This window comes from Varanus komodoensis, unplaced genomic scaffold (genome assembly GCF_004798865.1).
Source record: "Varanus komodoensis strain SLA01 unplaced genomic scaffold, ASM479886v1 scaffold1, whole genome shotgun sequence".
Taxonomy (NCBI): Eukaryota; Metazoa; Chordata; class Lepidosauria; order Squamata; family Varanidae; genus Varanus; species Varanus komodoensis.
Genome location: NW_025335268.1, coordinates 36,578,782 through 36,600,002, shown reverse-complemented (window position 1 = coordinate 36,600,002; position 21,221 = coordinate 36,578,782). Strand labels below are relative to the sequence as shown.

Below are 21,221 nucleotides of genomic sequence, written 5' to 3'. Positions count from 1 at the left end.
TCAAGAAGGAAGTGTGTTTCACAAGAAAGCAACCTTTTGTAATCTTCTGATTCCTGTCAGTTTTATTACAGACTTTGCTTCAGTGCTTTTATGGTGTAACTTTTATTATCAGTGTTTCTATCCTGATATAGTGTTCTAATACCTTGAATCAAATTAATGGTTCTAATATACTTGGACCTAATTCTCTTTTTGCAGCAGTTTTGAGTCTTGGGGCAGTATCAAATGGACATGAATGGCACATGATTTGTTGTTATGGTTGTTGGCGTTGTCATCGTCGCCATCATCATCATCATTATAATAATATTACCCAGATCATCCAGATTAGCTGTAGGTCTTTAAGTAGATGGAGGGGACTTCTTTCTTTAAAATAATATGCAATAAGAACATTTTATGTCTTCAAGGAGGAGTGGGCAACTCTTGTGGCCCTGTGGGCCCTAAGGGATACAGGGTGGTTGATCAGGGACTGCATGCGTGCACATGTGTGTGTACCTACATATGCTCACACAGACACACACGTGGGGCCTGGGAGGTTAGAAGGCAGTATACAATCTGAATCTGTCACTGTTGTGACCTGAAAACAGAACAAAGGCCTTGCAAAAGCATGGAGAAACATAATTCTGCTGTATCATCTGCTTATTTTTATTTCTCAGCTCCCATCTCCACTCCGCTTACTGTCAGCAGAGTAGAAGGTAAAATATGTCTCCTACCAGATTATTGACATTTCATAACACTTGATGTTTTGCTGATGAACAAAAGGACACTTGTTCAAATGGGCGAGGATTCAAAATAGAACTGCAAGTGGTGGGAAGACATCCTAAATAGGCAGATATTTAAAAGCAAGTTTCCCATTCCTCCTGAACTCTCACTGTAATTTCCTCTTCATTTGCAGAGAGAAGGATGAGCTGCTAAGAGCGGTGCTGATTAGCATGTAATTAAGCCTTCATTAATTTAAGTGGGCTAAGGCAAGATGGGAAGGTTACATCTGCTTGCTCCCTTTTGTGGAAGGAAAAAACCCTCAAATACGAAGAAGTCTCAGCAGCCAATTTTGTTAGATGCAGCCCACTAGACCTTTATTAGGAATCTGCAGGACTATAGGGAGAGAGCTTCTATGAACAAATCTAGAAAAGTCTTCATCCCCCCTAAGTCGAACAGAAGCTTTTCATACGAGCATCAATACTCACTGGGCAAAATACAAAAGCAGAAGTTATATTTTACACAGGGCAAAGGCTTCTAGAGACAAGCAGGTCAGTATTTCATAATATGTTCAGTGACTTTGCATGTAATGTCCCTTCAGCAACACTTCAACAATCAGTTTAGAAGTACTCAGTAGCCCTCCCATTCCTAAAATCCTTATAGCGCATTGCAAACCTTAGTCAATGCAAAGCTAACAGGGACCATGCTATTTCACTATCCTGGAAGAAATTGCAAGACTGTCATATTCTACCTTTGAGACTAATAGCCTCACCATTCAGCTGTGACTCTACATCTCTTTCCAGATGCTTTGAGATTTCTTCATAATCACAATTTTATCTTTCAAATTGCTTAGCTATTCTTTGCTCTTCCATTTTCTTTACATTTTGTTTCACTTTGTTTACCACTTGCTCAATGTTCCCCCCCCCCCCTTAGTTACAGACATATAATATTTTATGGTAAAATCGCAAGCCTAAATCTTTATGAAGACCACAGTTTAGTTTCAATCTTTTTATATTTATTTATTTAAAGATTTTATATGTCATCCCAATACTAAAAGTTTCTGGACAGCTTACAAAAAACAAAACAAAAAACAAAGCGACCATATCCAACAACCTTTAGTCCCCTTAGTTGCAACGTTTTATTAATCATCAATTGTTGGTCTCCATCCAAGTGTATACTGGGTTCCTCTGATCCCTCCATTTTTAGTAGAAGTGCCTTGACTCTATCAGATCCCATGCTGGTGCAAAGCACACCCTTTCAGTTTCCACAGTTCTGTTTCTGAATTTAGGGGCCTGACATTGTATAGCAGCATATTGCAATGTCTTGCATTATTGCCACTGGTAAACTGACTTCCTGTTTGAAGAAACAGCAAAACAGTAACCTGAGAAATAGGAACCACAGTAGATTTGTCAGCTCAGGTTATCTGGTTCCCTTTTTCCACATCAACTTTAACCAATTGACGCGTATGTGGATGGTGCATAGAAGGTAAATATCAGGCAGTTACTAATGGATTTACATAAAACCATTCCACATTTGAACTTTGCTTGAGGTAAGGACTCTTTGTTTCTATAATTACCCCAAATCATATAATTATTCTAAATATATACCAAGAATCTGTATATATATATTGTTTTATTTTTGGTCAATTCACAAGTTCCGATTTGTGCTATTATTTCTGTTATATGTGAAAAATAGACCATTTATAAGCATTTACATTCTGCTATTTAAGGCAGAGAACAAAGAGCACAAGCAACTCTTCGCCTTCTCCAACTTATGTGCATGCAGCAAACTCAAGGAAAGTGACACAACCTTTTTCTTATTGAACTTCTGGTAGGGGGGTTTTCAAAGAAACCCCTTTTCATTTATTGGTGTTTGGAGGGCATAGCAGTTCTTCTAACCCTCTTGTATATGGGTGTTCTCTCTTCTAGTGTCCAGATTCACTACAATTAAAACTGGCTTCCTTCTTATTGCTGACCTCTTCTTCTACTACTAATCTTAGTTCTACTCTTACATTTGCCTGTCCCTCTCAACAGTTTCTTTTTGCCTTTCCGTATTTTAAATCTATAAAACCATCAATGTTGTTCCTATACCTTCTTTATCCTTTATTCTTTATCATCACTACAATATCTACAATATTGCATTTTCTTCATTCTTTGACTACCATCTTATCACTGTAGTCTTCAGTCAGTTTCTCGCTTTCGGAATCCAGTGTGAACGTAGGTACATCCTGTATCCCTAAAGGCTGCACAAAAACCTACCATAATCTTTCCACAAACTCAGCCAGATTGTAATCTTCCTTCTGCTTACATGCTTATATCCCTGCTCAGTCTCTATGTCTACTCAAAACCACTTGGTTCACTCCTAGATTCTGGAATGGTCGCTTGGCTTGTGCAAACAACCGATCTTTACTATCTCTGCACACAGCTGCCTCTAGCAACAGATTTAAATCTGCACAAGCTAGGTTGCAAACATCATTATTCCTCTCAACAATTCTGCAAAAGCTTTTGGATCTTCTCTGATTTTTTAGGGGGAAAAAGTCACAATGAAATAGACAAACTGTCACACAAACAGTCACAATGGAATCTGCCTTAACAGACACACATGTTACAGCATAGACATTTGAGTATCAAATCTTTCGTTAGATCATCTAAATTTGTACTCATGCACCCAATTCTTTTGACTGCATTTGACCTTCTTGAGGAATTTTTTCTCTTTGTAGCATAGTTTTAGCACAAGTTTTCTGATACCTTTTGAATTGGAAAGCATGGAACAGACAGGATAGTCTCTCTCCATCTCTCTGGTATCCCAGAAAACCACAGTGGTGTAGCATTGACAAGTCTAGTTACTTGTCTCAGTTGAGGATTACACAAAGGAGGTTCCCAATAAGTAAAAAATTCCGTCCTCATCCTGAGTTTACTTACATTTTCTCCTTTACCTCTCCTTAAATGCTTGAGTTCCTTAACTAAATATAAGGGAACACTAGCACATTTCTGGAGGGATCCTTAGCCAATTTTCCCTTTCTGTCCAATTTTCCTTTCTCTTTTGAAATTTGGTTTCCCAAGTGACAGTTTCTCTTTTCCTTCTTTTACTTGCAATCTGAGATTTTCTTGGGGTTCCTTTAGACAATGAGTATGAGATTTTTCCATTTCTTTGTACCAGAAAAGATAAGGTGGCCATTTGTCATAATCAAAAATTCCTGGTTCAGTGAAGGGTAAATCAAGTTGGTCAGGGAACAACTGGCTCCAGTTTAAGATTTGGACTATAAGTTAGTAAATGTATAAAAAACTGGTGTTTCCAATTTTGGCATTGGAACTTCTTTGAACTGTACTTTCCCCATTCTCTTTCAAAAAGGACTCACACTCAGGAATGGCTTATTCAGTTTGTTTGGGCCATTTAGGACCTGCCACCAACATTGGTGAGGTAGTGCAAAGCCTCATTTAGACGTTTGGTGCATTTCCTGGCTTTCTAACAATGGTTCATGAAGTGGGCTGGGAAAGGAAAGAAACACTCACTATCCTTGATCAGTTGCTTACTTCCAACTGAACTCAGCCTTGCTGGGAATCAGTCAGTTATAAACACTATGTAACCATACAAGCGATCAGGCATTCCTATCTCAGGGGCAACAATCCCACTATGCCCTTGCTTTGAACCTTATCCTGGTCATCAGCCAGTGGGCCTGGCCAGAGGTGCAGTTGCTGAGATGGAACTCTGTTTCCTGAGGGATCCATGACCTCTAACCACTCTAAATAAGGAACATCATTTATATATCCCAACAGAACAAAGAACAACACAACAAGAACAATTTTGTTCGGTCTTTTTGTCATTTTTCCCCATTTGGTGCACTCTCTTTTCCTTTACCAATTGCACTTTTTCCTTATCTGCATGCAGACATTCTGATTCTTACAGCTGGATCTCACACCATCATTTTTCCCTCCCTTTTTTATCTTGATCGATTGATTGAATTAAAGCTTTTCTATCCCATCCCCTACAGAACATCTCAGGGCAGCTTACAATACACCATCTTTTATTGTTATCTTTTCTTAGCAGGACTCCCCCGCCCCCGGCCCTTTCTCTTTTTTTTTCACTTGTGCCCAGGACCCTTTTCGTATTCCAAATTTTTTTTCGGAATTCCTAAAAAATCCCCATACCAAAAACTCGTATTAGCCAGTTTGGTTAGCTGCAGCCCAGCAGACTTATTTTTAGAATTTACAACACTGTGGGGAGAGAGCTTCTCTGATCCAGAAAGTTTGTCACCACTTCCAAGCTGAACAGTAGCTCTTTATAGGGTCATGAACAGTGACTTGGAAAAATACAAAAGCAGGAGCAATATTTTATATGGGGCAGTTTTCTAGAGACAAGCAAGTCAGTGTCCCATTCAGCAGCACTTCAGTGATCATTTTAGAAGTGCTTCTTACCCCTCCCATCCCCATGAGACCCAACACGTTTTAAACCTTAGCAAGGTCACTGTTAGCACTGTATTAATCTATATTTCATTGTTCTGGAAGAAATATCAAAGGTTCCATACTTTATGGTAGCATTGTATTAATCTATATTTCATTGTTCTGGAAGAAATATCAAAGGTTCCATACTTTATGGTAGAAAAAACTTTCTCCTTCATGAAAGGTAAATGTATTCATTTAGCTTTTTTTCAGGTGTATATATTTTTTCTGGCCTTCAGTATGTTGAAAAAAAAATGTTTCTCTTAAATCTGAATATGCCAGATAGTGTTCCTATTGCCTCATTTATTGTATGACCTGTAGCTCTGTAAGTGCTGAAACTTCCATTTCCTTATGCTTGAGGAGCCTGTGCTTCCTTCATTGACTGCATCATTTATATATGATCTGTTCCCCTTAAATTGAAAAATTAACATTGAGGAACCGTCTTAGAAAATGTATTCTCGTTGATTTCTGGTGGATACATTATAGCTTTCTTGAATAATGGTGAGTCATATATCCGCCTGCTAGCACAACACAACAGAGTGTGAGTAATTTAGGAGGCAGCCTATAAAAACGTTGGTGAAGATGGGGCTGAGTGCAATCAAGCACTGAGTTCCTTCAGCATTCCGTGAAGCTGTCTGCCAGGATTGATTCTTCCTTGCTTCCTGGAACCTCTTAACTTGTAGAACAGGACTAGATGCAGAATTTCCTAACAAAATGAAAACATAGATTTGTATGATGATGGCTTCGTACTTGTAGAAAGCACTTCTGGTTGCAAAAGGCAGGTCACCCAGCATAAGCAAATCTCTCCTGCCCTCTACAGCCCATTGATCTCCTGGAAATGTACTTCTTATGGGTGGGGAGACCTCTCTGAATATTGTAGAATATGTTGCAAAGGACTTTAGTATGTGGGGAAATCGGTAGAGGAGGATGTACAATTGGGTGTCCCACCTTTCCTGAACGGAAGCACTGTCCACTGATGTAGAGCTACCATTGGATACATAAATAAGACAGAAAATTAATTGGATACAGTTTTGAGGAAACAGTTAACAGAGGTCTGAAATCAGTCACAGGAAAAAAAAACTAGTATAATTTATTGGACTGGTACCTGCAAATATACCCCACTCCGGTAAAGATTGCTTAACCTGCTCACTTTTTGCTCTTTAATCTGTTTTCATCCTGAGCAGTCCAAGATCTCCAGTATCAGATGCAGATTGCCTTTCTTATACCAGTGTCTGGGCCACCTGAACAGGATAGTGCTAGTGCTATATACCTACACCTGATTGCCCACTGTAGGAATGGCCTGCTTGGACTAGAAAAGCCTCTGCATGGTTTTTCTTATGTTCTCAAGTAAGTCACTGGCACACTTTGTGGAAATGCTGGCTAGAACCATTGTTTTATGCTTTCCTGGAGAAGATCTTGAGGGCCACATTCTAGTGGTGTTTGGGGCAAAAGGGGCAGGGACAACTTGTCAGCTTCTTTTGGCTTAAATTACTGCAAGTAATTAATCCTTAGTATAGGCATTTCAGCCTTTTCAAATGGAGGAAAGGGCACAAAAGTCAGGAAATCACCCAGGAACCAGTGTTTGTGGAAAGAAAGTAGACTCAGGAAAAGAAAGATTTTTTTTTTTTTTTTTTGGCAATCCTAGAGAGACAAATTTCCTGCTTCGGCAGCCCCATTTTAAAAGCTCTATTGATTTTGTATTCTTGTGAACAGGACTCATAGTATTCTAGTATCTTAAACAGCAGCTCTTTATTTTAGGTAGGCATGTGCACACAGACACTGTTTTTCAGGCTGCCCTGACAAAATGTTTTGCAGAACATTATTAAAATGATAAGCATTCACCCAACACACACACCCATCCCTGAACCTTTCTGAGTTGAAGCATGATGCATCGGCTTGAGGTTCCCATGGTTTATGAGAACTGGACAGGGTTATAGGATTAGGGCTATTCAAGTAGGAGGGCTGGCTATATTCTGAAGCAAGAAAGGTCTTTGTTCTATATTGTTAGCCTGGAAAGCCATTATTCATAAAGTAATTGTGCTCAATAAAAAGCATATACAGGTTGAAGGATACCACCTGATTTTGAAAGCAGTTCAACAGAAGGGTGGAGAGTTAAGCCATGCAAAAGTCAAACCTTTTTTACAACTAGACAGGAAGAGACAACCGAAGAGAAAGTAATGGGATGGGGAGGGGGAATCTCTTCCTCTGCAGTCCATCTTATATTAGTCTTTGGATATTAAAGGGCATACCCATGAAAATGGGGTTAATGACATGCACTCCATAAATCTGGCTGAAACAATAGCATTAAAGGAACATCCCAGCTATTTGAGAAAGATAAAAAATCATTTGAGTTGAATAATTTGATGTTAAAACAAATGGCTGAGCTAGAGACTGATGGAAGGAAAACAAACGAAGAAAAACCTCTCTAATCAAAATGATTAAATTGAGGAAAGGCTACTTGATTGTTGGCTCTTCCTTTTATCACAGGATTTAGCTCACATTAAATCTTTTCTTTCCGAATGTAATGAGCTTTTAACAATGCTCATTAAAGCATCCAAAATTATGAGCCCAGAATATGGAGCTGAAGAAGCTGTGCAGAAATGTAATAATCTTAAGGCGCAATTGAATTTAAATAAGGCAACTGTGAAAAAGTGTGAGGCTTCTAAGTGATGTTAAGGAAGTATACAAATAAGCAATAAATAAGTATGCAAATGAAACATGGCAATCCTTAATAGCTGCAGACTTGGCTGCTTTCTGGGAGTAGTCTCAAGGGGCTGAAAAAACCTGTGGTGAGATCAGAGTACTTTATTTACATAACAATTTGGAAACAGCATGTTGACATCTTGTATGTGAGTGGACAAGGCTCTCAACAGTAAGTTAAGACTTTGATCTATACTCTTCTAGAGTGACCTCCCATCTCTGTATCTCATACCATTAGTCTGATTTTTGGGTAAAGCACTAGTCAGGATAAATTGAATAAAGCACTAGACAGTTATAACCCGCGCCCCCAAAATTGTCCAAATTCAGTATTGACTGGTGGGCATCTCTCTTGGCAGCCCTATTTACATACGTTGTCTGCTGATAATGCATTCTACTGGACTGGGGAGTGGTGATAATTACTCCAAAGTGTAAAACTGATAAAAGATCAGATCTGTTAAATTACAGATCTGTTTGTCTATAAAATATAATCGGCAAACTGTATACTTCCCAGCTGCATGAAAAACTGATTTCTTGGCTGATTTTTTAAAAAAATCTTTTTTAAAATAGTGGATAAAGAGAGCCAGTGTGGTGTAGTGGTTAAGAGCATGGGACTGGGACTCAGATGACCTGGATTCTAGTCCCCGCTCAGCCATGGAGCCAACTGGGTGACTTTGGGCCAGTCACAGACTCTCAGCCCAACCTACCTCACAGGGTTGTTGTTGTGGGGATAAAATGGAGGAAGAGAATGATGTAAGCTGCCTTGAGCCCTTTGTAGGAAAAAGGCAGGATATAAATTGAAAAATAAATAAAAAAACAGGAATTAGAATTGGGAGATAGTCTGCAAGCAATTATGCACCAATACCTGAAGGATCCCTCTATGCTTCCTTCCTTTCCTGATTTTAAGTCATTATCCAACATGATTTCAAAAGCCAGATTACTGGAAAAATTGAAGCAACAATTACTGATAGACTCCTAACCCTGATATGTCGCTTATATCATCTATAGGTGAGATGTAATATATGGGACATCTAACTGGTCACTTTTATGGCGTAAAGCAAGGCTGTATGCCTGTGGTCATGTCATTTCATTCCTGCATTGATGTATTTGTTAATAACCTGGTTGATGTATGCTCCCAATCTCTGAAATGAGCTATACGCCTGTACTCCTATATGCAGAGAGTGTGGCGCTGCTTCCTCTGACGAGTGTAGGTCTAAGACACATCCTAAGAGCTTTAGACCATTACTGTAAAAATAAATTATTGACAATTAATTATGCCAACATTATGGCTTTCTCAGGAAAGACAGTAAAGCATAATCCGCCTTACTGAACAAAGCCCCCTCTAGATACCTGGGCATTATTTTTCATTTTTCTAGCTCATGGTGCTCATAAATTAAACATTGAAGATATTAAGAGAAGTACTAAGCCTCTCCTGCACTACTTTTATGCAAAGGAAAGACGATAGCTCTCTTAACTTTTCCAGTATACCAGGCCAAGGTTATTTCCCTATGCATATAAAGGTTAGATGCACTTCCTTCAAATGGTATTAGGAATTCTGAGTTGCATTCCCAATGTATGTAAAGAGCTACTACTTGGTTAAGGTCGACTTTTTTTTAAAGCGAATTTGGCCTTGTTGACATGAGATGATACTGTTCCTGGAAATTGAAAATTGTGCCTCATGAGAAGTTATAATTGCTTGGATTTACACCCCCAAATTGCTTGGATTTACACTCTCAGTACATGCAACAGCTACAATGCTTATTCACCAGTGTATTTGGGATGTAGCAGTAGGGCCCTAGGACGTCCTCAATATAGAGGGCATTTCTACTTGCAAAGTAAAGATTTATATATCCCTTTGTAAAGCTTTTAGTAAGGAAAGAGTTAATATAGTATCCTCCACCTTATGGGGTGAAAGATGCAGAAGGAAACAATATTAGGAAATGCAGGTACGCCCTTGCAGGAATAGAGAAGTAGAAGTAGTAAGACATGACTTATTGTATTGCCCTTTCAATCAGGACCTGTGGCATTCTGTTCTGTTTTTTACTATGCAGTAAATAAACAATGCCTGGTACCTTTACTGTCAAATCATGACCTGAAGGTCAGTATAGAAATGGCGAGCGGTTATGCAGCTGCTTAAATTTATGGAAACCGAGATGTGTGGCTATTAATAAATTGCAGGTTAAGCCTCTTTTGGTGTACATATTAATTTGTCTGATTTTAAGTACTTAAGGGTTTTAATTATTCTTTTATGGGTTTGGTTTTTATGTAGTATGTATTTTGTAGTATGCATTTACTATTCCTGTGTTGCATTTTCCTAGTCTGTTGACTGAAATAAAGTCATTCATCCATTCAGTATGGCAAGAAAAAAAAACCTCAAAGAAATTGTGTAATTATCAGAATCTAATAATGTGACACTTTAAACTTCATGTTACATAATGCAGAGTACAGATTTTACAGGAAAAAAATATTCTACCCACATTCAGCAGAGATACATTCATAAAAATTCCTATTTTGGACTTGAAAGATGCATAAATATACAATTCATTTCCTTGCTTTAGAGGAAAACTCCTTTTAGCAATGTGTCTGTCCCCCTCTCCAGCCTGCCCTTTTTTAAATCAACTATGATATTGCTTTACCCTTGCCAAATTACAACTTTTTATTTGTGTTAACATAAAACACCAGTTCTGTTGAGTACATTCAGTTGCACAAAATGCAAATGCTGAACTGATTGTCAGGTCGTAAACAGAAATACATGAGCATGTGGTGTGAATGCTACGAAGAAGCAGAGACCAGAGGAAATCTAAATTGACTTCTCATTCTAAGGCAATTATGTTCAATTGTTACATAGAACATAGGAACAGAGGAATTTCTTAGAAGTTTACTGGGGTCTTCCTGTTGAGAGTAGCTGCAGTGGTGATAAGTTGCTCTTAGGAGACTTGTGCACTTTCATATCTTCTCCTTCATTGTATGTGTGCAGATGGACAAATGTGTTGGCTGTCCAAATTCAAGAAATACCACAATAGGTCTAATGGGCTGATCTGTTGTTCTGGACAGAAAGTAGATCTGTGGGGTAGTATCCAACAGTTGGTTGTACCTCTTCCAGTTCCCTTCCATCCTGTCAATTTCCTTCCACCCTACTGATGGCCTTGTGTAGGTGGCATGATCCATTTGGGCAAATGGTTTGACTGGTAAGTCCAAGTACTCTGTTGGATACTGGTCCATTTGTTCTGGTCCTCAGTTTCCAGCTTTCCTAATCATTGATCATATTGGCAGGGGTTTCTGGCAGTTGAAATCCCAAATAACTGGAGCTCTTCTTCCCTCCCATGATATAGATCATATCCCAGCATTCCCTGTAATATAGTCTGCATATAATGCATAGTCATTCCTTTAAAGTAGGAAGCTTTGAACACCAGAGATCCAGGAAGCTGTATTCCTTTGTCCAGTACAGCCTTTCCTTCCATGCCGACAATCTTGCCATTTACCACAATTTTTCTCAGTTGTGCAAAACCTAGTCCATTTTAACAGATGCATGCACATTTACATAAACTCTATAAATACTAAGTCTTTGAGTGATTTCAGGGGGGAAATTTGATTAATTCTTTCCTGACCAGAAACTGCCTCCAAATGTTCTTACACCAGTATCGCATAGTTCTGCCATGTGGACACCCTTGCACAGTCATAGCTAATCTCAAATGACAGTTACATACACAGTATGCATTCAAAATGATTTTTCTCTCCCCCTCTCTCCAGTATGCCTTATTAAAGAATTTAAGTGCACCATGTTGTAGAACATTATGTGCATCCCAGAGAATCATTTGATATTTGCAATCATTTTAGTGGCTGTTCCCTTCAGCCAGCACAAACAGTGCTACTTGCTTACAGTAGGAACGTTTCATGAATGAATGAAATTAGCCAAAAGGAAAGTTTTGTTCTAATAAGATCAAATACAAGCATAACTTCTGGGAGGCTATTTTAGTTGAACTGCATTTTCTTTTGCTTAAAAATTCTGCAGCAGAAGCAAATTTTCAGTACTAAATCTTGCCTTCACTCTGCCTTGGATAATCAGAGCCTGTGGATGCAGGGAAAGCATATTTTTCTGCTTCTGATATGCTAATTCTTTTATGCTTTGTTTTCCATTGCATGCAGATTTCAGCAATGTACCTGATGTTTCTGCAAGTCTGAAAAGAAGCAGCACCGATGGCACTCTAGACCAGGTTCCACAGAAGGATAAACTTGAATTACCTTTCAGGGTAAGAGCATGTCTTAAAATCTTGAGAGGAATAGGAGATGTGCTGATAGCTCTTGTTGGAAGAATAAAGCAGGAAAACAAGAAAAATACTGTACTCATTTGTTTAACATTCTGTATTACCTTTTGGAGTATGACTAGCTACCCTAAAATGATCAGTGATTATATAGGAAAACAGTAATGTACTCACCTGTATTAGTAGCAATGTCTGTGTCATTTAATCCAGGGGATGCTGGGACTAGCAGAGCATGTGAGACACATGCCCATAACATCTTCTTTTAAGGAACAACTAAAGAATACCCTTCTTTTGCTTTATTTCATGATGTGCAAACTTAGCAGCTCTGGGTTTTTTATCAGGTTAACCAAGCAACCAACACTGGACAATTGTGGGGTTGGTTCTGGGTCATTTAATCCATAAACATTGCAGAGTTTCAGGTTTGCCTGTCCTGAAACAAGCAAGGAATAAAGTGATGGTAGGTTGTTAATCAAAACTGGCCACAACAAGTGTACTGCTTGTGCACTCTGCTTGACCCACTTTCTGAGTTAAACAGCACAGCTATGGCTTAACTGCTTAATGGAACAAAATGGAGTTTTGAAGTGCATTGCAATTTGTATGCAGATGACACACAGCTCCATTTCTCCTTTTCATCACTAGAAGGCGAGGATGTGGGTGTGTTAAATCAGTGCCTGGCTGTGACAATACATTCGATGAGGGCTAACATAAGCTCACTCCAGACAAAACTGAGATGCCATTAGTAGGTGGTTCCTCTGACCAGATATAAAGTGTTCAACCTGTTCTATGTGGAGATGCACTACTCTTGAAGGAATAGATCTACAGCTTGAGGATCGTCCTTGCCTTTGTCATTTGAGGTTCAGCTGACTTCAGTAGCATGGAGTGCTTTCTACTGGCTCCAGCTTGTGTCCCAGTTGTATCTCTATCTGGAAAGAGATAGCCTGGTTTCAGTAATCTCTGCTCTGGTAATTTCCAAGTTAGACTACTGCAGTGCATTCCATGTGTGGCTGCCCTTGAAGACAGTTCAGAACTGAAGCTTGTGCAGAATGTGGAACCAGAAATTTTGAGCATACAACACTAGCTGTGGTCCACTTGCATTAGCTACCTACATGTTTCCAAGCTTCAGTCAAGGTGCTGATTTTAACTTATAAAGCCTTACATGACTTGGGACCACAATACTTTCCCAGCCACGATCTATCTGGATGCTGCACTCAACATTTTATGCCTTCCTGGGAATGCTACCTACGAGGAAGGCTTGGTTGGTTTCAACAAAAAGAGGATCTTCTCTGTGGCAACCCCCTATTTATGGAATAATATTCACAGCGAAGCACACCAATTCTACTCTTTTTTCGGTGCCAGGTTAAACTAAAACAAATCTTACAAACTGGGAATTGTAGTAGTGCTATATGAATTGGTCAAGTCTTTTTCTACAAAACTTGGGTAAAGGACTTATCTGTCCTTGATCATAGACTGAAGTATAAAGGTATTAGGTATTAATTACATTGTATTCGTGTTGATCATGCTTATTTAAATTTGTTCACTTAAAAGATTTATATACCTCTCCTTGGAGATTCTAGAATGGTGGACAGTAAAAGATAAATGAGATAAAAGAATAAACAATATGTTATAAACAAGATCAATAAAACATGGCTTTAGCTTTAAGAAGCCCCCCTGAAATAAAAGTGTTTTCAGGAACTATTGAACATTGTGCAGTGCTGGGATCTGCAGGGAGTTACTAAGACATGAAGCAACTGTATTGAAGTACTTTTCCAGTTGGGCCATAGGTCCATGCAGAACTACCAGGACCATCCCATCTGATGACCTTAGTGACTGGGCAGGTTGGTAGGGAGAAGGCACTCCTTCGAACAACATATTCCCATTTTATTTTAGGACTTTATATACTGATACCAAAAGCTTTCACCCAGCCAGATAGTGACTAGACATGGCAGTTCCCTCAGCAAAGGAACTGTGTGCTGAAAAAGAAGAGCTCCTGATATTAATTGAGCTGCTGCATTCTGCATTAGCTCCAGCTTCCAGACTAACCTTAAGGGCAGTCCCAGAAAGAGACCTGTAGACTGTGTCAGATTCAGTAACTGAAGCTGCAATTTCAAATACCCTGAGTGGGGATCAAGCCCCACACTGATCTCAGTAGGATCTGAATAAGGCAGACCTGGACATATAAGGCAGGAAGTTAGCACAAACAAAAGAGAAAAGGTCCGGTTCTGGAAACCTGGATTCAGCAGGTCCCTGGGCAGTGTTAGGAACCACACTGTTAGGAAGGGGCAGCAAGCCAGATGAACCCCAAGCAGTTCTTGGGACTGCATGAAAGACCTTGTCCATGCTGAGACCCATGACCCAAAAGCATGCAGGGTGGTTGAACTGAAGGAGTGTTACACTTCAGGCTGTGAGCACAAAAGAGACAGCAATGTTGGGCAGAGTTAGATTTAGGTTGGAAAAAGGCTTTGCAATAATTTGGCTTTGAGGGTGCCTTTGATCCTTTATTTGGAAGTTAAAAAAAGACACAAGCAAAGTTGGCCATTGTGTATTGGCCATTAGGGAAATCCTCCCTAATGATACAAGGTTGTTCTATACTGAATAGCTCTTCTTTCTAAACCAAAAAAGCTGGCTCCAGCTTCGATTATGCTGCTTATGGGCCAGTTGCCAGGAACATCTGATATTTCTCAGTTGGTCCACCCTTTTAACCTGATGCCATAAAATTTGGAGTGATGATGTTAAGTCTGCCTGCACCCATCTTAGTTACTTACCCATTCCTCTCCCCTCCACCCCACCATGTTTATGAAACTGTCTGGCATTCAGAGACTGCCTGGCTTATCTCTGGGTGCAATGGCCTTGACATTTCAGCAGCAAACTCCAACTACACTCAGATTCCACTTCTGAGTCAGAATCTGAATCACCAACCTTTAAAGGCTGATTTATAGGAGCAGTGGACCAATCCCTACAGAAGGTATGAGAAAAGAGCTTACCAGTGTGATGCTGTCTGATACACTAAAGGAGAAAGCTACTCTGTCCCACCATGTGGGCTGGTAGTAAAAGGAAGCTACGAAAATAGGGATAAACACTTGGTACAAAGTACCAAGTAATGCAAAGTAAAGACATAACAAAAGAAGACAGAATTGATCCTTCCTTGGATTTTGCTTGGTTAACAAAATAAATCTTTTTCTTGGATGTGTTTGATGTTTTTGTTGAATTCATGGTGTGCCTAAATCACAGACAAGGCTACTAGCACAAGAATCTGTTGGTAAGAACAAAGAAAGGAAACATTTTGGGTGCTGATGTTCAGGTTCCTTTTCAGTCCTCTTGTTTGCTCAGTCAGGGGTTGCCTGTCAGGGTCAATTCTTTAGCCAGATGTAGACTTCAGCATAAAACAACACTACTATGGGTGAAGATGTTACATTTATTAATTAATACAATTTGATCTCAATGGCTCATCTTCATGGTCTTGCTGACTCATATATGAATACAGAACATTCATTACAGAATGTGCAACATTACAGAACTTAGTAGAGTTTTCTGTATGGAGCTCCACCCCTTTGCATACCCTCCAGGCATGGTTACTACATGCATTTTAGTTCATTTCTTCCTGCTGCAGGAAAAGCAGGACTTAAGAATATTCTGTACTTCATGACAAAACCACACGCACTCACTCTTCTGTTTTCCTTCTTGTCCACAGAGGCACTGTGTACAATCATAATCTTCCTCCTCCTCCTATCCTTCCTGAGTTTTCGCCTCTTTTTCCCTTTGTCTTACAGGAATGCTTGGCCTCCAAGGCCTCCTTCAAAAAGTGTTTCCACTGCAGTGTCTTGGACAGACACTCGGAGTGCCTTCTTTACCTTAGAGACACCCACAGAGAAGTCTATTGCCTCCATTACAAGGCCATTATTAAACAGGCTAGGAGGTGCATCTTTGAGCTCTCTTTTGGGAGTAAGCCATAAAAATGGCAAACTCAGCCACACAAAAACAGCTGTTATACCCCACTTCCATCTGTGAAAGGTTGATTGCTCACACCATAGCATCCACTACTACTATGATGGACTCAATTGCCAAACCTACTATCAACACTACAATCCTGTCCTCCTCATTCCTCAAGTTTGAGTCTCCTTTAGCAACACATGCTTGCTAAATCTCCCAAGATGGCTTCCTTTGCAGAGTTCAGCCTGGTAAACTGGATTAATCTGCTTCTCTTCCTCCTGCCATTACTTCCAGACAACTTTTTCCTTAATGCCTCCCCTAAAGAGTTCCAGACTCAGCTGTCCTATGCAGTTTCCAATGGTCAGTCTTCCCAACCTCCCAGCAACCAAATAGCAATGGCACATTATCAATGCAAGAGGGCTTTTGCTCTGAATCTTCTGCTTTCTCCTGAATTCACCATCAGCATCTTCCCCAGATGCCACCATGTGGGGTGAGCGGGGGGCAAAACCTTTCATTTCCCTCATAGGAAACCCAGTGTCATTGACTGAAAAATCTACTGCACGGTTGCTGTCTCCTCTCAGATTGCCATCTACCTAGCTGCATGTCAACCATTCCTAAAGGGATAAGGTGACTGTTCTCTTTGATCAACTACCCGGTGATACTAAAAACCCTGTCACAGTCTTTCACACCAAGGCAGATGGGCTGACAATGGCAAGTTAGCAAGTCAATATCACATCAGATAGGGTGAACTCAGATCTAGATTGGTAGCCATTTCGCTTTGAGGAACTGCATGGCTCTACTCCTCTGGATTACATTAGGGGTGATATTGAGAGTTGAGGTCCACTCATTTGATGGGAACAGATTGTTTACTGCCTCCACCAATGACAGACTTGATAGAGTTCAAAAATGCAATCGTCTGCCCACAGAATGGGAGTAATCTCATTGGCACTGCCAGTGGCTTCCATAAATACCACAACTGGACTCCAAACAGGGCACCAAGTCCTCAATTCACTCAAAACACCCTTTGCAGCCTAGGTTCTGCCAGTGTAAGCACAGGAAGACCTCTGAGCAGAACAAGCAGCTGGACCTCACAGTCCAAAAGGATAAACTAAGTCCCTTTTCCATACAGGCAACCACATCACTTCAGACAAATGGGTATTAGCGCAATTATTGCCTCAGGTTTGACAGGCTTCTCCCTTTGGGGATTTTTTGTGCTGACTATTTAGCAACCCCTCTGGGAAGAAATCTCTCTCCTTGACAAAGATGCAATCAAAAGGGTCCTCTTGGCTCAAAGGACATCCAGGTGGTTCTTGAGATTCTTTACTGTCCCCCAAAAGGGCAAAGGTCTTTGCTATAGAACATAAGAGCCATGATAGATTAGATCGATGTTCCATCTGGTTCCAGCACTCTGTTCACATGGTCGCAGATCTTTGTGACATTAGTAGCTTTATTCAGCTCTGCACTGCAGCCTCTTGGCCTCAACCATCCACTTGCACCAAGTACTGCCAGAAATAATACCAGCAGGAATATCTTATCCTTGATCCCTGCATGACATCTCTCTCTACCATTAAGTCCATAGCTTTGTAGTCATTTATATGTGGGAGTGACAGAGACCACCAAGGAGGACAGGTAGCCGTCTTTTAAGAGTAGTGCTTTGAGTGATCATCTGTGTATCTTTGAGTGAACAGTCATGCAAACCACCCTTCTCCCTGGTCAGTGCCTTGTGGTGGACGTAGAACTGAGATTGTGGTGGGAGATGTACCTGGAGCCTGTCCAAGGGAAGGAGTGGGGTTCTCACCCCAAAGCTCAGCTGAGTTCTAGAATGTTCTAAATGCACTCACCCATATTTGTTCTAGTTCTAGAATGTTCTTAGGTGTATTCACCCATATTTGTGAGTGCACAGATGACCACTCAAAGAATTACAGTTATGGTAGGCAGTCCTTTGCAATGGGACTGAGTTACGAAACATACCTGGCTTTTCATTTGTGAAACTCAGCATAACTTACAGGTAGAAGAAGAGAGAGATGATACTGTCTGTACTTCCATATACTAACCTCTTTTTCCATCCTGTGGTTTTCTGATCCACTTGGAATTTGGTTTATATGGTTTTAAGGATTACAGTAACTTTTGTAAGAATGTACTGTGTTCTGCTTTGAGTTCATACTCTGCTGTAAAAATTCCCAGTCTATACATTCTCTCTTCATTTTTACCCATTCAGTTTCACAATCCAAATGGAAGGTACAGTCCATCCTGCAACTTTTCCCCAATTTCCTTGCTCAGAACAAAATGGAAATGGCTCCATTATGTGTGTTTCCTTGTCAAACAAAAAACAAAGCACCAATCAATACATAATTTGTTGACTGGAAAAAAGGGGATGCTTATTAAACGAATGTCTCCTACCTTTGCCCTCTGATGGGAAAGCCTGGAAATGACCACAATTCAACAGAATAGCTATGCTTTAAAAGATTTATGGTGAAATCAGTGCAAACAGTAGGTTAATTTTGTCCTTTACACTTATTCGTATTAGCAGATGTTATTTGAATAATTGGGGGAGCATAAGCAAGCACAAGTAGCTTTTCTTCACTCCTTTCCTTGTAAATGTTTGTTGATGGCTGGATTGATATTATTGTTCATCATGTTTAGAGCCTTGGATAACACTGCTCATATTTTAAATAATTATTTTAGGATGCACTGGATTTTTGTATGCAGTCAAAAAAGTGAGTTGCACTCAAACGTTGCCAGACGTCAGTGAACGGAGTTTTTAACAATTCTACACTTTCTACAAATGTCTTATAATTGAATGTGCGTGCGTGCATTGCGGGGTGGTATTAGCTGGAAAGTGCCTGTTACTGTCAGAACAGTTTGTATGTTCTGGCAGGAGATACATCCAAAAGTAATGTCATTGTATAGATCTTGTCAGTGAAAGCAAAAATCAGAACAATGCCTAGGTTTGTTTGAGAAATCTTTCTCATAAATAGCCTGAATACATTTGTAGCAATGTACTGTTGGAAATGTTTGGTTTCCATCTCCAATGCTACATTTCTGCATGAGTTCACTGAATGAGCTTTTGCAAAAGTATACTAGCAAAGACATTATGTAATACTGTAAAGTGTGTGGCTGTGCAAAGGCATGATGTAAAGAAGGTGGTGACACTAGGAGCTTTTCAGTGCAGGCTGGAAGAACAATCAGTTTGGGAATTGTTTTATGGAACAGAGATTGCAAAGGGAGCTCTTTCCCAGCAGACAGCGCTGGACTTGGAGGGAGTGAAACGTCTGAATCAATTTTCTTAACCTATGTAAGTAAAGAAATACAAACTCTTAATGGATCTAAACTCCACAATTTAATTGTGTGTGTGCATGTCTGACTTTTAGTCCTTATTGCTATATTATTTCAAACTTAAGCAAAGTGATGCTTATATTTTTTAAAAGGTGTTTTGGATGTAAGACATGAGTTAGAAATAGATGTGGAAACATACCTGCTCTTGATGCGGGTACTTGCATTTTTCCCTTCCTCCTTCAGGAGACCTGACATTTGTCAGTCTTTCTTTCATTTGTTCATTCTTTCTTTTTTAGAACAAGGTGGTTTCCCTTAACACACTGCAATGCAGTGTGTTATGAGGTTATGGAGAATGTATTTTATACATATTATCTCAAATCCAGTCATGCACCAATCAGAAAGACATTAAGCTGCCTTATGGTAATAGTGCATTTTCTTAGCAATTGTTGCTTGAAAAAGCAGGAGGATTGCTGAAAGTATGTAAGATGTTGAAATAATGGTGAATGCAGCATAGTTGCTAATCGGATTGTGCATACTTTGTAGAATCGTGTCTAAGGACCTCTGTACTCTCTGCCCTTGATTATGTACTGATATGTACCAGCAGTAGGCAAGGTCCAGAAGTTAATTATACACTGTAATGCATGATTTGTATGTTGCCTAATGAAACATTTCTTTAGCTGTGTCTGTTTCTATGTATGTCAGTTGGAAATATTTTAAAGTCCAGCCCAATGGGTGCTTACTCAAATGAAAGCTAATTATTATCACTCCTAATATAAATTCATATTCATGCGAGAGAGATAATTTTTCCTCCTGCAGTCATAGCAAACTGATATCACTCATAAACTAAAAAGCTCAGTACATTAGAGAGTTTTGTCTTTGTTCTCATCTAATGGAAAAATTTTAAAAGTTCAAAAGAACTAGTATGAAATAGGTAGCTCAGGACAGAATATGAGATTATTACTCAGTTAATTAAAATGAGAGGGAACATAGTCATCACTGTGGTCTTAAATGTCTACTTCAATATTTTATGGTGTCATAGTAAGTTCTTTTTACTGTTTCGACAGAAAATGTATTATTTCAAAACTGAAATGAGGGAGGGAGATGGGTGTGCATTAAAGGCCTCATGAATGGCAGAGCCAAAGTTTTCTTAAAGAGAAGAGTGATAGTGAACATTTCTCAATGGTTACCACAGCTTCAGGCTCGGTTTGCTACAAAACAGAGTGTTGGAGATGGAGTTATTGCTGTCATTAATTATCTAGAGCAACAAGGAATACTAATGTGGCAATTCATGGAGCTTTTTAAAAAGTGAAATCTGGATTTGTGTGTTGTCATGTTAAGCCACTGAGGATGTAGTCTTCTCAGTTGTTCCTTCGAGGCTCACAGTCGCCCTATGCAGGGCATGATTGTCATCTTCCCAGACTTCATCCCTCTGTTTTCTTCTAGACTGGCTCTTTTGCTCATCTATCAGGGTTTCAGAAGAGGGAACAAGAAGGTGGGCAGAGGCTCAAGACAGCTCATAAGCCAGTCAGTGTGGTTCTTTCCATACCTGCTTCAAGGGAGAGAGGGGTCAGCTTTCTAACTCTCCATTCTGAGGTCAGAGTACCCTCTCCAACCTTAGAGAGGATATTCCACAAAACCCTAAACACCTCCAGATGCTGTCTAGGGTCCTAAGGATTCCTTCCTAAATTTAAAATGTCAGATATTTTAGCACACAAAAAAGTGAGTAGTTAGCGATGTCAGCTTCTTAGCTAAGTTTGTGTGATAAACTGTATTTGGATTTCAGGTTGCATGTAGTTAGCTGACTATCACACAGGATTGCTGGGAGACAGACAGAAAGGGAAGACTTGTGACCCAGGCAGCACAGCACTCTACAGAGAGGAAGTGACTTCGTTCTCAGTGGTTTCCAGTATGTTTTATGGGACAACAT

At 39.8% G+C, this 21,221-nt stretch overlaps 1 protein-coding gene across 3 annotated transcripts in view; it reads left to right on the top strand.

Moving 5' to 3' along the window:
* Positions 1 to 21,221, top strand: part of TIAM2 (TIAM Rac1 associated GEF 2) — a 90,571-nt gene that overhangs the window by 42,548 nt on the left and 26,802 nt on the right. For all 3 annotated transcript variants that reach the window (XM_044422334.1, XM_044422327.1, XM_044422339.1), the window contains one exon: positions 11,976 to 12,079. In XM_044422334.1, the coding sequence (XP_044278269.1) occupies positions 11,976 to 12,079 (104 nt within the window). The remainder of the gene's footprint in view (positions 1 to 11,975; positions 12,080 to 21,221) is intronic.